This window comes from Microtus ochrogaster, chromosome 19, assembly GCF_000317375.1.
Source record: "Microtus ochrogaster isolate Prairie Vole_2 chromosome 19, MicOch1.0, whole genome shotgun sequence".
In the NCBI taxonomy this organism is placed as follows: domain Eukaryota; kingdom Metazoa; phylum Chordata; class Mammalia; order Rodentia; family Cricetidae; genus Microtus; species Microtus ochrogaster.
Window position 1 is genome coordinate 28,342,638 of NC_022021.1, and position 16,911 is coordinate 28,359,548.

The following is a 16,911-nucleotide window of genomic DNA, read 5'->3' on the forward strand; positions in this document are numbered from 1 at the left end:
GGAACTGGGAGATGTCTCCCTGGGTGATTATGGAGGAGGTACTGAAGTGGTGGGAACTGGGAGATGTCTCCCTGGGTGATTATGGAGGAGGGGCTGAAGTGGTGGGAACTGGGAGATGTCCCCCCGGGTGTTTATGGAGTGCTCTATCTAAAAAAATGCGTTTGCCCATTTTCTATGGCAAGCAGGTGACCGTGGGTGTCCTCCGCTATACAGCTGATGTATGGCAAATATTAGTCCACTACTCATGAGTGGGGCTTTCAGAATAGGCAAATTTTTCGCTTGTAGTTTTGTGTTCTTATTTTTAAAAAAGCTTCAAGGCATGAGCACAGTCAAATAAAGTCACTCATCATCAGGGGCATGTAAATACATCTCATTACTAAAGCTAGTGTCCCAGAACCTTCTAACTATCCATATGAGTAGACTGGTTTGGAGCAAATAACTTAATATCCTAAAGTCAAGCTAGTTTGTGCTCTACGGAACCAGGTTATCTCCACCGTACAGATGAAAGAATTAGATCTATTTACATCCTGTCCCAGGTTACAGGTCTAGTAAGTAGGGAAGGCATATTTCAAGCTTGAGGTAGGCATCTAGTCCCAAAGCCAGCCCTCAACATAGACTATGATTCTAGGTTAGTAGATTAAAAATAATACAAGTACGTAGCTGAAAAATCTATCAACTAACCCCAAAACATAGATTTCCAGGAAAATCTGTTTTAGATTTCCTCTTGGTCCCTTTCTGACTCTTTCTGGCCTGGTGAGGTCTAAGGCAACATTATTAATGATCTCAAAGCTCACATCAGAACACATCAGACACATGGGTTTCTGTAAGGATTCCCACAAAACGGGCACAGACTTTCAGAACTTCTGGGAAACACACTTGTTCTCAGATCAGTTCCTTGCTACCAGCTGGCAGGCAAGCTTCAGGTGGAGGCAAGACATGAGTGCCAGGACGACAAGATGTGACTACTCCAGAAACAAAGTATGGGTCACCACTAGGACACATCTGCTACTTTGGCTAGCTTGGTAGCATCAAAGACCACATTTGTGAGGCTTTGAGAAAATACTGGAGCTGAAAAGGCATGACTTAAACAGTCCATGGTCGTGTGGGGGCCAAATGGCCCAGGCCTGGGACTCCAACTGCTGCACTCAATAGGCACCGAAGGGAAGATGATTAATACTGAAAATTATTTCTTCTACATGTCGAGGTGGGCATCTAAACTCTTCTATTGTGAGTTTAAGTAGTTATATGTCATTGATTGACCATTTGGGAACTACACACACATACACACACACACACACACACGCCTCATTTGTTTTTCCCTTCAGGCCATTTGAGAATGCACTGCAAAAGTCACAACATTAAGTATGTTAGCATATATCTCCTAAGAATAACACAATGTCTTGCACAAGCACAAATCTGCTACAAGGTCAGGAACTTTGATATCAGTGTAAGGCACTTGTCCATCAAATAGTCCAGCTTCACCAGTCCTGGTGATAATGTCCTCTATATTACTTTTTAAGTCTAGAATCACGTAGTACATATGATTATCTGGTTCCTGTATTCTTTAATCCCTTCTTGCAATCCTTGATGCTGACATTCGGGGGGATGTCTATCGTTTCCTTGACTGCTCCTCAGTTTGAACTTACCTGACTATTTCTATGTGGCTAGATTCAAGTAAATTTCTTTGAACAACTCTGTTTGTGGGTGCTGTAATCTTGAATCAGAAACACCTAACACCACGTGATCCTAAATTGACTGTCTGAATTGTCGTTAGTTGGCACGATCTTCACCATGAAGTCAGAACTATGGGCGTGAAGTTCCCCTTACACAGTCAAGAACCAGAAGGGCTAATAAGGCTGTGGCGGGGGGGCGGGGGTTATCAGCAGGGCCACCACAGGCCTGAGAGACAAATCAGATGTGAAGCTGGAGGAATAGACAAAACCCCACGAAGCTACCCCTGGTGCAGCCGAAAGCTGTCTCATAATACTCTCAGGGGACATGTGCCTCCAGATGAATATAGGAAAATCCCATTCATGGCACTCTGTTGAGTCTGTTGCTGCTCGGAAGGTTCATTGTCAGGCATTTCTAGGAACACAGAAGAGGCAGCGCACACCCCTGAGACTGATGGTTCTCCCTGTCCACAAATCACTGAACCAGAGCCTAGGCAAAGGTCTGTCCTCTGTCATACATGCTTTGGAGTCTAAACTGTGGTGAGATCCAGTCCTGGATCTTCTGTGCTTTGCCTGAAGATGCACAGTGGTTTCTGTTCCCCTGCCTCTGATATAAATACCAGTGAAGAATGATCACAGACACACTATGTTGACTTCATAGAACCATTTTTTCCATTCATTCCAAACTCAAACCTTTGCTTGTGTTAATCTTGACCTAAAGGTAGAGTTGACTGTTCCTGTCTTAGGACATCGTGGGGAGAAGAGCATCCAGGGGCACCACAGAATCAGACTTTGAGTCAGGGCAGCCAGAGCTCTTGTCCACACTTGTCCCCACACAAGACTACAACAGGCTACCCAGGACACTCACACATGACTCGCCTGATGGCAAAAAGAGAAAGAGAGAGAGAGAGAGAGAGAGAGAGAGAGAGAGAGAGAGAGAGAGAAGAAAGGACAAAGAGGGGAGATGGAGGGATGGAGAGAGAGGGAGGGAGGGAAGAAGGAAGGAAGGAATGCAGCATTGAGGTTTTGCAAATGTAGTTATCTCCACGTGATGCTTGTGCCTAGTTCTCTGAAGTCTTCCTGAACTCTTAGAGATTTCTGCCAACACATGGGCAGGATAGAACCACTTTCCTCATATCCAGCTAGAGCTGTGTTCCTCAACCTTCCTAACGCCGCCACTCTTTAATACAGTTCCTCATGCTGTGGTGACCCCAACCATAAAATCATTTTCATTGCTACTTCATAACTGCAATTTTGCAACCTTTGTGAGTTGTAGTGTGAGGCTCAATTCACAGGTTGAGAACCGCTGACCTATAGGAATCCACCAGACAAGTTCAGGTGGATTTTTTCCACCCTCTTTACTTCTCTGCCCTCTTCTCTTAATCCCTCTTGTTCTCCTAGGAGTCCCCAAGGCCCTCAGAGCTACTTTAATTCATTTCTCACCTCTACTCTGGGGAAGATCCAGGGGCTTAGGATGCGCTGTAGAGTCCTGTGGCTTCTCGGGACTTTCCACCAGGGCCCTCAGTCCCCAATGCCAGCTCTACCACTAATAACACCACAAGAGACCGGTTTCCCTAGTGGCTCTTTTGCACAATTAATTTTTTAAGTCTTCTCTTTTTTTTCTTTTCTTTTCTTTTCCCCAGAGCTCATGCTGTGTGCTCATTAGCATGGGGTAGTTATTGCTAGCTGTAAAGTGCTTTTAATCACACCAGGTGTCCATGGATTAGCTGACAAATGGGCACCCTGGAGGGTATTTTCCTGACTTAAAAGCAGGAGAATGGCCATTCCCCAACAGGGAGCCATGCTGTGTGGCTGGAAAACCATCATCACTACTGTAATAAAAGTATGGACCTCATACATAGAAATCAGAGCACTTGGAATATGAATAATGAAATTAATCTACTGTTCCACAACTGGGGTTTTTATTGATTGTTTGTGCTCACATGTAGTTATTATTAGGTTTTCTTAGTTGAGTTGTAGGCTAACAGCTCAAAATATGTATAACTAATAAGTAGGTGCCGGGCTGGTCAAAGTAGATGCAGATGCTGAATAAAATGGTATATTGGTTGCACAAGTAGCTTTAATATATACCCTGTGCTCTTTTTCTGTATTCTGAAGTGCTGCACATTCTGACTGGTCATCTTCTTCTGCTTTGAGGGAATCCAGAAATGCTTTAAAAGAACAACAGCCAAACACTAGGGTCTTTACACTGCAGAGATTCTTTAAACAAGCCAGTGTCACTGTTGGTCATGAGAAAAGAGCATGGTCACTCTGGAGAGGGTCAGACCGGCTTCATGAATTGCCTTAGTTGCTGACGGCTTCAGAAAAAGAGATGCTGCTGAGCCCCTTCTGCTTTAACCAAGAGTGGCCTCTTGTTAGCTAATCTGTTCTGTACCCAAAATAGGAGAGCAAGATGGTCCTTGGATAAAGGAAGATAGTCCAGCATTTGGAACTTAGTGATCTCTGATATATTTATTCTGAGTTGAAGTATGTGATAAGATGAAGACTTTTAAACCATGCACAGAGATAAAGCTATGCAGAACTCCTCAGAACATTTTTCTGCCCTCTCGCCTCACATTTCCGAGGTCCCCAACAGGCAAGCAAGAACAAGGGTTGACAGATGACCTTCTGGGTCTAGGACAAGTTGCCATGACTGACTGTAGCATTGGAGCAGGGAGCTGGAGACAACTCAGACAGAGTTGGTACAGCAAAAACAAAGGGGTTAAAGTTGAGATCTTGAAGAAGTTGTACCTGGCTTTTGAGTGACAGAGGCTGACAGATTAAAACAGGTTGTTACAGTACATCCCCTCAGAGGCTAACAGGGTCAATATGGCCTCCTCGGGTAGAAATTCAGGCTTGACAATGCCTGGAGTCAGGGCATTTGGTGGTTACAAATGCAATGCCCTTTCTACGTTTCTTTCTGGTTCTTTTCAGTAAGAACACGAATTGGTTTAGTAGAAGGCTGGCAATGATTAGTTTAAATTTCACAGACAGGTTCAGCTGAGCTAGGAGGTAAAGTGATGAGGCCTTCTAGATCCCAGAATACCTTCTGTGGGACTTCACGGTGTAGGGGCATGGAGGCTAATAATGGTAGCTGAGCTGAATGCTGCTCCCTGCATAGGTGGCTGGAAGCCAATACCTGTTAGCACTTTCTAGCCAAAGCTGAAACTGATCACACCTTAGGACTTCAGAGCTAGGGCGCCCCAAAGGACAGCAAGTTGACCTCAGGATGGCTAAGCCACTTGTCCAAGGTCACATGCTGGTCAGGGACTGACCCAGGCCTGGAATCTCAGGCTCTGTCTTCTCCAACTCTGCAGCAAGAGCTTGGTCACTGGTGCCAGACTGAGCCTGAGAAGCTTCCGGAGATGGGGCCTCTCTGTCTGAATCTGCCCCCACTGCTGGCTGCTGGTGTTCCGGTTGCGACTGGGACATTGGCAGATCTGCCTCAGAGTGATATACAAGAACAAGACGAGAGAGAGGTGCCCCCAAAAAGCATGGCTTGTCCCTTCTCAGAGACTCTTTGTTCTGTGGCCCATGGTGGCCTAACTTTGAGATCTATTTAATGCATTTGAGTTCATACCGGACTTTTCCCATAGCAGGTGTATTCCCCACTTCCTGTTCCAAGTCTCAGAACTGGCACATCTCGCCCTTGTTTCTGCGTTAATTTCCCTCTGCCACCAGACTTTAAAAAGCTACAGAGCAGTAGACTTTTTACTTGGAAACAAAAAGGCATCATGCAGGACAAGACCTACACTGATCTTTGAAACCAAACCAGCCAAATTTCTACTTACTAACCATGTGGGTCAAGAGCAAACACGTCTCCCCTGAGCCTTTCTGGTCTGTAAGGAGGTGTATGGAAATGTCCAGTTCCACGCAGCTTGGCAGCAGTATTGTCAGGTTTCCCCTTCACCCTGTGAGACTAAGCAGCCGCTCCACCCTGATCCTATGCTAAGTGCTTCAAGGAAGCTATTGTTTAAGACCTCACTTTAGAAAACATTGCAATATGAAGAACTTTAATGTAATAATAGCCACATACCATATTTCTTGCAATAACTTTTCAAACTGAATGAAAGAAAATTGTGTTTGTACCTTTCTGGAAGGTACAGATGACTGATTCCTATGAAATGACATTAGTCATTCTTGGGAAAGTATACTGATCCTAGGCTAATGTCTTCATAGAAATAAACATTCATGTGTGCTTGTGTGTAGACACACATAAGGATATGCTTATGTCAATGCCCAAGAGATAATTTCTATTTCTCAGACACAGCCTACATGGCAATGTGTCCTTTGCCTGCAGTAGAGGTAGGAACTTCAGATCGAATCCCCCCTTTCCCAGGGTGTTTCCCTGTCCTCGGCCTATGAATAGTCTCTCATGGGAGACTTTGCATCTCACAACTGACTACCCAGTGTCTCCAGAGCACTCCATGGTCTCCCACTCCTCAAGCCTAGCACTGTCTCAGAAGTGGGCGAGGCCCTCCAGGCACTGACTTCTAAGTACTTCTTGTCTGTGTTGCCAGCTAGGCCCTGGCTCCCTCTGTGAGCTCAGCACGTTTGTCCTTGCAGGTCCAGAGCCCAAGCTGGAGGCTGGAGAGTGCGGTAGAGAGGCAGAGCCTCCCACACGATCAGCGCCTGTGTCTTCCCTAGCGACTTGGCAGGTCTCAGGTTGGCCTGGAAAATCTCTTCTCTCATAGAGACACTATGGTGCTAGGGTCTGCCCCTCCCCCTTTTCTGGAACAGACACAGCTGCAGAAACCCTCCGCTGTTCTCTGCGTCCACTTCCCGAGTAGGAAGGAGTCGCATGCCCATGTTGTGTGGACTACTTCGGGTTACCTCCCGCTTGGATAGGCTAACAGCTGGCTGAGATGTTGAAGGGTGGCTACCAATACAAAAGTGACCTTTGGGTTAACATATGGCTGACCTACAGCTTTTAAGAAAAAATTGACATTTTAACCATGTTAACCAAGACAACACTCTAACACTCTGAATTTTGGAAGTTTGTTTTGTTTTGTTTTGTTTTTTAGCTTAGCTGTTAAAAGGAATGCTCAGAGACCTTGCTGTTATCCCTATAAAAATTCAGTTGCCTTTACAAAATAGTGATAATCCCAGTCCTTAGTTCTTAAGGTGGCATTACCATTTTTCCCCATAATCGAGGGAGGCAAAGCCTTTGTAGTGAACAGTTTGTTCCCAGAGTCATACCCCGTACAGGTCTCATTTGTTTAAATAGCAGTGTTTATACAAAGGACACATCAGAGTTAAAATATTTGAAACAGAACAATGCCAAAATATTTGGTTACACTCTGAAGGATGACTTCAAGCAACTGAGAACTTTGATATCTTGCCTTGAATTGTTAGCTTTCAATCAGACATATTTCCCACACCGTATCTGGGAACTAAGCAAGTGTTCGACCTATCTGCTTTCATTGTGTATTTACTTACGTTACTTTTATCTTATTTTGCTTTTTGGTTGTTAAACTCGTGGTCTTCTTCTTTCGTGGTTTGCAAGTATTTTATGGTAAGTTAGTATTGTCAGGGATGTTTGTAGCGCTCACACTCTGTAACTTTTCATAGGGTGAGAGCATGCAGTGCCTTTAGGATATAGTATAGGAGAGAATCTAAACCCATGCCCTTCAGCTCATTGAAGTCCTAGCAGGTTAAAGCAGCTGTGGGACTCTGAATTCAAGGTAGGATGTTACTTGCCTGGACAAGGCTAGAAGTTTCTGTAGCATTCTTAAGAACAGGCCAGTGAGGTTTGCCCAGCAACCTTCTACAGAATCATTTGGCCACTAACATCCCCTAAACTCTAAGCATGATAAAATGGGGCTGTGTCTTCAAGTGAAACTCAGCGGCACCCAAAGGCCTGGAACTAGAAATTGACTCATCTCATGGTTTGAAAAATATGATGTTTAATCCTCATTTCTGATAATTAATTATTAAGCCCACAATTCACCATATGTAAAGCTTTCCACATTGAAACCTGTTGTTTGCTCATATTTTTTTTAAGAATATGAAAGAAAAAAGTTACCCTTCAGCTCAGTAAAGACTCCGGTAAAGCCTGGAGCTGGGGCTTAAATGGCATTCCTCCTTAGCATCTATGTGGAAGGGAGACTCCCCATCAAAAGAGGAGTCCTAAGCTAAACCTTCAGTTCAACGCATTGAACCTGTGTGTCCCAGGAACAGTAAGGCCTTTTGTTGTTTTGTTTGCTTTTGTTGTTTTGAGACAGAGTTTCACTAAGAATCTCTTGGCTGGCCTGGAACTCACTAGGCAAACCAGGTTGAATGGCCTCAAACTCCCAGAAGGCCACCTGCGTCTGCTTCGGGAGTGCTGCAGTTAAAGGTGGGCATCACCCCCACTTTTGTTGTTGCTGTTGTTTGTTTGCTTGTGATTTTAAGTAAGATAACAGCAAAATTGAAAGGAAGGTACAGAAATCTTTCGCACGCCTTCTGCCCCCAACATCCCGTGCTATCACTACCCCTCACTTGAATGGCATTGGCTGCAGTCACCCCAAGTCTGCGGGTCACATTGGAGCTCACTCTGTGTTGTGCATGTGTGCGGGTTTGAGTATGGATTCATACGAACAAGAAGCTTTTTCGCCAAGGCTCTTTCCTGGTTCCGTGGAAGAGCCAAGAGGAATTTAAAATAAAAGCACTGTCTCATAGTGACATAGTCAAATATTACAATATTTGTCGCATGCTAGACTTGAAACTATTAATCATTTTCATTCAGTATGTATCTCAGATGCCAACCTAACTCATCATACCTGTTGCATCTGCTGAATAGAGCCTGTGACAAAGCTGTGTGGCCACCAAGTCTGGAAAATGGGGAAATTTCTCTTAAGAAGGTTGAAGGTGCTAGAGCCAAATTTTTGGCCCTGGAGTATTGGTTCAGGTCATCACAAGGCTCTGATAATATGAAATTGTGTCACGGGTAAATTCGCAAGTTTCTGAAACCAGGAAACTTGACTTCTTGTAACTCCAACGTCTTACTGTTAACGTCTGTGGAGTTCTTGTGTTTCATCCTCCCTTTTGGTTACTCTTCAGCTGATTAGTAATCAATCTTAACTTCTATCCTCCTGGGTCCCTAACTTAATGATCTACTTAGGAAATTTTAAATAGAGTCAAAGGCCCCATAGTGTGAGTCCTTTGTTAAACAAAGCCCTTTTTAAGAAATTAAAAGCACCATTGTATTTCAATTAGCTACTTCAAATATATCTATTTTAGAAGTTTGGGTTTCTAATTAAGCATTTTTACAAATATAAGAAGAACTAAAGTTTTTATAACTAAACACAGACACACTTTATTTTCTCCTCGCTAATTTCACTATTTGTGAAATAAATAACAAAAAGCACACTCAGATCATTTTGAAAATAAACAGTTTTCCATATTATTAAAGCAGAATAATTTAAGGAACTGATGTCTTTCTAAGAAAACTCCCTAAAGGAAGTGCCCTGAGAAAACATTTCTAGGGAAATAATAGGAACCAAGCACCCTCTTTGGGTCCAGCCTCTGGAAATGTGTCTGGTCCTCCTCTTACGGAAGACATGCCTGAGAGGCCATAGGACTAAGCTTCGAAGGGAGGCAGGGGAAATGATTTTTCTCCTCTCAGGTCTGAAGTATCCATGCTGCTCAGGGCTTCACCAGTTCCCCCCTCCCCCCACAAGGTCTGAGTTATTTTAGAGCCTTTCATTTCATGAAGATGCAGTTTTCCATAGAAGCCATAGTATCATCTTAAAACTTTTCTTTTCCCCTCTAAAAGTGACCTCATTCCGTTACCAGGGTCTCCTGGTTCAGAGTTCTACCCCAGTTGTTTATATTCCATCAGTTCCTGCCGGAGTGGATCTCAAGTTTGAGGTCCAAATGGGCACTAAGCAAACATGGGCCAACCTAGACTACAAGGCAAGAACCTGTCTCAAATCCAAAAACAGAAGCACATGCAGTTTCTGCATGATTGCATTGCTATCCTCTTAGAGAGCACAGAGAATGAGTGAAAAAGAAGATCAAGTTAGATGGTGTTAGCACGCAAGGAATTACAGCAGGGGTAGAAGACCAGGGTAGAGGGTCTAGAGGCTTGGGAGGAGTTGCATTTTCAACAAAGAGGTCAGCCAGTGACTGAGCCCATCACTATCAAGGATATACTTAAAGGCGATGTCAGAGGGGTATATGGTGCTGTGAAGGGCAGTGGCCCAGGCAGAGGCAGCCCTACGAAGGCTCATGTTTAAGCTGTATTTCTTGGTCTGGGTGATTTAGACCCTAAGAACATTTGGCCAAGCCTAGAGACATTTTCATCGTCTTGTTATGAGGATGGAGAGTGGTTCTATAGCTTGGGTTTCTGTTGCTGTGCTAGATATCTGGCTAAAAGGGTTTACTTCTTCTCATAGATTATATTCCATCACTGAGGGGAGAAAGCAAAGCAGAAACTAGGGGCAGGAACTGAAGCTGGGACCACGCAGGAACTCTAGTTACTGGCTCGCTTTCAGGCTCACCTTCAACTTCCTTTCCTATATCACTCAGCCCTGCCCCCCAACCCCCATCTAGGGATAGTTCTGCCCACAGGATGGGCCTTCCTATATCAATTCACACAAAAAAAAGAAGGAAGGAGGAAGGAAAGGAAGGGGAGGGGAGAGGAGAGGAGAGGAGAGGACCCACAGACCCACGGGCCAGACTGATAGAGGAAATTATTCTAGTTGAGGTCCTTTCTCCCCAAGTGTGTCAAGGTGACAACCTAGATTAGCCATCATGAACTGAGCAGAGGCAAGGGACTCAGCTAGACATCCTGTGGACAAGACAGCTTCCTAAAGCAAGGAACGCCCCATCCCTCAAATGCCAGCAAACATTGGGAAGGGAGAATGAATACAAGTTGATTTGGTCAGAGTTGACTAAGCCTGGGCACAGCAGAGGCCGGGTTAGGTACAGTCTTTCTGCCAGTCGGGGCTTCGGCTCTTAGATGAGGGCAACAGCAAACCTTGGAGCACTCTGGGCAAACAGGGCAAGTGATCTGAGTTAAAGAGTTTACCACTGACTGGGAAGCAGATTGCAGAGTGGTGAGGGCAGCTGAGACGCTAGCTCAGCTGATAAAGGGCATGCTATGAAGACATGAGCCTGAGTTCAACCCCCAGAAGTCGCATAAAAACCCGTGACCAGAGACATGCCTGCAGTCCCAGCCTGAGGGAGGTGGAGATGGTAGGGTCCCTGTGTCCTGCTGGTCAACCAGGGTAGCCCTGTGAGTTCCAAGTTTAGTGAATCATATCTCAAAATAAGACAGAGAGCAGCTGAAGGAGGCACATGTGCTGACTTCTTGACTCCACACACTTGCACACATCTGTACACAAATGTGTACACATACACACACACACCCCCAAAAGAGATGGAGGGGGCTAAGAGACGCAGCTCAGGTAAAGGGTTAGCAAGAGGTAAATGGACCTAAGTCAGTACTGAAGCAGTTTGTCACTTAGAGTAACTGAGCCATCCAATGCTAATTTTCACATAACAAACCACGGTGTACTTTTGATTCCAGTTTTCCCAGTCTTTTCATTATTTTTTATCACACTGAGGGTGTGTGTGTAAAACATAGTAGCGGAGCTAGGCACTTACCTAGCACCTCTTGCACACACCCATGCATGCTACATACGTGCACATACAGAGAGAGAGAGAGAGAGAGAGAGAGAGAGAGAGAGAGAGAGAGAGAGAGAGAGGTCACATTAGCTGGATTTCATTTTACACAACAGGATTCTTGCCACATTTTAACCATTAGATAAGTAATGTTTATGATAGAATAATCTGAGGTAGAATAGACACAATGTTTATGTAATGTTTATGATAGAATAATCTGAGGTAGAATAGAAACAATGTAATCTTCCTGAGCTTGCAAAAATGGAAACCACCGACTCTTCCTAACAGCTTGTAAGCCACATATGACCCAAAGCCTACTGAATTGCCTGGAAAGGGATGAGAGGACCATAAAAGCTTAATACCTGATTTAAAGGGGGGCTAGGTTCCCCCTCTACTTGGTGTGAATTAAATCATTCCATGACTATTTCCCCCTTAGTTCTTCATCCCAGGTAAAATGAGCTACTCAGAATCTCAGATTGTAAATCCATGTCTTCCCCAGAAGTCTCAAACATCCTGGTGTGCTCTCCTCTTTCCTCCATGGGGTCTCTTTTCCTGTTTGTAACCTCACAGTGGGGTCCCTGTGGCAACTGCAGCCATAGCTGGCTTCACCCCTGGACCCAAGCCTGCATCTGTCCCCCAAAACCTCTCCTTTATATTCAAATCATTCTATTTTTTTGTTGTTGTTGTTGTTAGAATTGTTCCATTTGTTTGTCAGTAAAATACAAATATAATCTGCCTTTCTGTTTCCTTAGGTTTGGAGGATGGGTTTTAAAATGAAGTTGAATTTTAAAGATATTTGTTTGCTCTGTGTGAATCTGGTCCTACTCAGTGAGGCAAAGTCAGGGTAAACTTATAGCAAAGTAGCAAAGTCAAAAGACATCACGTTTCCTCAGCCTCTAGTTTCTCAGTTTGCTTTGATACTCGCAAACACCAGAATTCTGCAACAGCTTGAGAAAAGGCAAGCGCCTCCATTCCTCCCCAAACTAGGGCCCCCAGGTGTCTGCATTTCAGAGAGCGTTTGAGAGGGTTTCTTTGAATGACAGCTGTATTCAAGACTATGAAACAGGACCTTAGATGCCACCCTGGTCACAGCCACCTGTCTACTTGCTTAACCTGGCAGACGTCATTCAGATGAATAACTCACCCTTAAAGCCTTGTTTCCTACAAGGAACCGTGTCAACACTCTTCTCTTTTTGACACCAATATTTCGCAAAGTGATAGACAGCACACTTTAGCCTCTGCTTCTAGGGGACCACCGGGAACGCTTAGCATAAACGGATGATCACTTTGCTGGGGATACAGTTCTAGCTAGTTCCAGGGACACTTTAGTTCAGAAGACCACCTGAAATGATCATTGTTGTCTCATGTGATGTTTTCTGTTTTGTTGAACAGCCAATATGCCTGAAGATTATCCTGACCAGTTTGATGACGTCATGGGTTTTATTCAAGCCACCATTAAGAGACTGAAGAGGTCACCGGATAAACAAGCGGCGGTGCTTCCTCGCAGAGAGCGAAATCGGCAGACTGCAGCTGCCAGCCCAGAGAATTCCAGAGGGAAGGGTCGCAGAGGCCAGAGGGGCAAAAATCGGGGCTGTGTCTTAACTGCAATACACTTAAATGTCACTGACTTGGGTTTAGGCTACGAAACCAAGGAGGAACTGATCTTTCGGTATTGTAGCGGCTCCTGTGATGCGGCCGAGACAATGTATGACAAAATACTTAAAAACTTATCTCGAAGTAGAAGACTAGTGAGTGACAAAGCAGGCCAGGCATGTTGCCGACCGGTTGCGTTCGACGACGACCTGTCATTTTTAGACGATAACCTGGTTTACCATATTCTAAGAAAGCATTCCGCTAAACGGTGTGGATGCATCTGACTCCGGCTCCAGAGACTGCTGTGTATTGCATTCCTGCTACAGTGCGAAGAAAGGGACCAAGGTTCCCAGGAAATGTTTGCCCAGAACGGAAGATGAGGACCAAGGAGGCAGAGGCGAGAAGGAAGCAGAGGGAGAGGAGGAAGAGAAGGAGGAAGGCATCCATCATGGGAGCCTGGTAAAAGAAGGCCCAGCTACAGACAACTGGATAGGAGTGAGAACAGCCGTCTGAGCACTCCAGGATGGCAGGTGATGTCACCAGAAGCTCAAGGCTGGTGTCCCTGCTTAGCTGTTGCCAGCATTTAACTGACACAGTCCATGGTCACCGATTGCGGTCCGAGTCGCCGATGCATGCAGAGAACCAAGCCAGTGGTTCTTGCTCACGTGTCTGAAGACACCAGGGAAATGTCTGATTCTGGTGTCACCTCTTGTCACTACATTTTCTGATGAAAATAAGAAAGATGTATTTTCCTGTCACTCAACGGATTCACACCCTAGAAAGGAGGGGGGAACAAAAGCAGAGGTACAAAGAGATCATAACGTTTGAATTTGAAAACCAAGGCCTGAGGTTGACTACATCCAGCATTTGGGGGTGGGGGGACACTTGGTGGTTGAATTTGAACACAGTGTACGGGGTAGGGAGAAGTTGGCTAGGAAGCCAAAAGGCTGTCCTCCTGCTTAAAAACAAACCAGAAGGCATTTCCTTGTTGTCCTCGGGAACAGGAAGAAAGCTGTGGTTTTCGGCAGCATCCTCGTAGGAGAGCTAGTGGGGAAGGCCCCCAGCTGCCCCCCACCACCACCAGGGAGACCCCCGGGGCCTGTTGGTTTACAGAGACTGACGTTACATACACAGCTCCGTTTATGCGTGGTCACCAGTGACCAGAGAAGCTACTCGATGCAATGCATCTGTTTCAGATACAGAGATATAGAAAAGATATTTATTAAGATTTAAGTTATTGTTATTTATTACCATTCACTAATGAATTTCTCTCTTCTTCCCTTATTTATTAAAGTCTCTTTTCAAAGGTGCCAAAGTATATGTGCTCACAAAATACAAAAAAAAAAAAAGGTAACAAAAGGAAGTATTAATTGGGAACAAGGGTCCATACTCTTCAAAGTATTAAAAGGGTTTCCACTGGGCAAAAAAATCACTTACTTTACCTTTATAAGACAACCCCTCATTAAATGACCCAGGTTTCCCCCGTTTTGTGGACAGGCTCTCCTGTGACTTAGGCTGACCTTGAACTTACTGCTTGGTCAAGGATGACCTTGGCTTTCCGATCCTCCGACTTCCAGTGGGGTTCAGAGCTCAGACAACTCACCCCATCTCTGTTCTAGGCATGGGAATTCAGGGCCTCATCCGGGCTAGGCGACTCAAGCAGCTGAGTTACACCCTGTTAAAGGAGCATCTCATCCCTGCCCCTCACCAGCAGTCCCGGTGCCGTTGGCACTCGGTGGATCCATTTCATCCTTGCCCCATCACTGAGCAGAGAGGCCACAAGCTCCGCTTTCCTTCCACATGTGTGACGTCACAACCACGTACACAGAAGGTTGAATTCCCCTTGGTCATCCTGGACTTACAGTCACCTAAAAGTGAAATGAAGGACTTGCCAGGTAGCCAAGGTTTAGCCCTGCCCGATGGCATCTCTGCCTCCATTCTTGCCCACCTACCTCCTCCTTGAAGGCACACAGGCAGAAGCACATAGGGAATCTCTGAGGGAGAAGCCATCTGCCTTGTCCTTTGCCAGGTCTGTGGTCATCTGGGGTCAACATTTGTGATCCCTTCCAACCCAACGAGTTCTAGGAAGAAAGGTTGACAGAGGCCACAGGACATAGGAGGCCCACCCTGATTGTACAGAGGGGAGGAAGTAGATGGGAGAATGGCACCTCTCACTGTCCCCATAGTGTACCTGTCTAGCTGGCATACAGGTCATGCCTTGAGTCCTATGTTAGAGCTTGTTTCACATTTCATAAATGGAATTTTATGCAGAAATTAATTAATCACTTCCTTCGTAGCTGCTACCCCCCAAAGTAGAACCAATTGGCCTATCTCAAATAACCAAGAGGTAACCAAGAGGTAAAAGTTGCTGGACATCCCCTTCCCGGACCCATGGCCCTAAAGACCCAAGTTATGCATGGTTCCACACCCTCTGCAGGACTGGGAAATGGAGACAAAGGCTGCACTCTCACCCTCTCCTGCTCAAAATGATGATGCCCTCAGCTGCCTGGCACAATTCAGAAGTAGTTCAGGATCTTCTGTTCAATTTCTGAGAATCCTGGTAGACGCAGTAGCTGATATTCCCAGGTCCAGACACAGCCTTCAGCTCTCGGGGGAGTCTCTGCTCAGCATCATCTCCACACTGCAAGCAGGTTCTAATGGGAGCAAGCTGCTCTGCCTAGTCCACAGAAGGGTAAAGTTGGTGATTTTTTTTTTCGTTATTGTTGTAATCACCATCTAACACAGTAAGGAGCACGCTTCTTTGGAAGTTCTGATCTCCCTGATCTGTCTCGGTCGTTTGTGTTATACAACCAAAGTTCTCTACAGACTTTATTTTTGTACAATATCATTTTGTAACTTTTTACAAATAAAAGCTCATTTCTACTGCTTCTTGTACCTTTGTATTTATTTCCTCAAATGCCAGTGGACTCTGGCGGGGCCAGGCAGGCATCAGATATTGACTGAGAGCTGTGCCCTTCATCACCATTCAGTGCCGTGGTTGGCCAATGACCACACTCATCAACTCCTCATAACCAGTAACTACTCAGGTGAGGGAAGGCTTGCAAAGTTGTTCTTCATTTATTCATTCAACAACTATTCATGGGGTGCCTACAATGTGCCAGGCATCGTACAGAACACTGGAGATTCAAAAGTGGCAGGCAGTGAATAGATAAATAGATTTAAAAAAAAGTAAACCCTTGGTCTTGGAGAACTGAGATTTTGTTTGGAGGAAGACACGGTATTCAATATTGTAGTGACCTGTATGATGGGTATTACCAAGAATGCAAGCAGAATACTGGAATCAAAAATAACAGTAGAGCCCACTTAGAGGTGACCTTGGGACTAAATATAAGAAGTTGTGTCAACCAATCAGAAGCATCCCAGCAGAAACAGCAACTTATGCAAGACCCTGAGGCAAACAAGAGCCTAGACAGAGTCCCTGATACTCCATGGGAAAGTAGCGGAATTGTTCGAACTGTGCACATAGCTGTAGCTTACTGCATTCTGGTGGGAACAGACTAGAGAGGACTTGCGATCTTCCTGGATTGAATGAAAGGAGTAGATCTCACACACACACACACACACACACACACACACACACACACACACACACACACACACTATTTGGTATATTTGGGCATTGTGGTTTCTGGCTCACCAAGAAAAACAAAACAACCAGTGGCCAATGTTGGAAATTCAACCACATTCAACCAAGAAGAGTGAGTGTGTTGCAAGCTGGGAAATCCTTAAAAATCAAAAGGGGAAACTTTCACCATCCCGTGTGACTCTCTCACCAGGGTCATGCTGTCCCAGTCTGGCAGCTGCCTCCCTCACAGGTGTGGTCCGCAGACAGGAGCTGCTCTCCCTGGCACCAGGCTCTTCAAGTTCACGTGGCTTGTGATCACAAAATCTGAGGAGGGTTTTCTCCAGTGTTGGGCAAGGAATCTAGGGTGAGTGCCAAGTGAAGCAGGCTTAAAATCACTTTCAAAATAAAGGGTCTACTCCTGCAGGGCGTGGTGGCATGCGCCTTTAATCTCAT

General features: G+C 45.2%; 1 protein-coding gene across 2 annotated transcripts in view; it reads left to right on the plus strand.

Annotated features, from left to right (window-relative positions):
* Gdnf (glial cell derived neurotrophic factor) overlaps positions 1–13,272 on the plus strand; it is a 22,846-nt gene extending 9,574 nt beyond the window's left edge. For both annotated transcript variants that reach the window (XM_005356600.3, XM_013349741.2), the window contains exon 3: positions 12,672–13,272. In XM_005356600.3, coding sequence (XP_005356657.1) covers positions 12,672–13,156 — 485 coding nt within the window. In that variant the 3' untranslated portion in view covers positions 13,157–13,272. The remainder of the gene's footprint in view (positions 1–12,671) is intronic.
* The last annotated feature ends 3,639 nt before the right edge of the window (positions 13,273–16,911 follow it).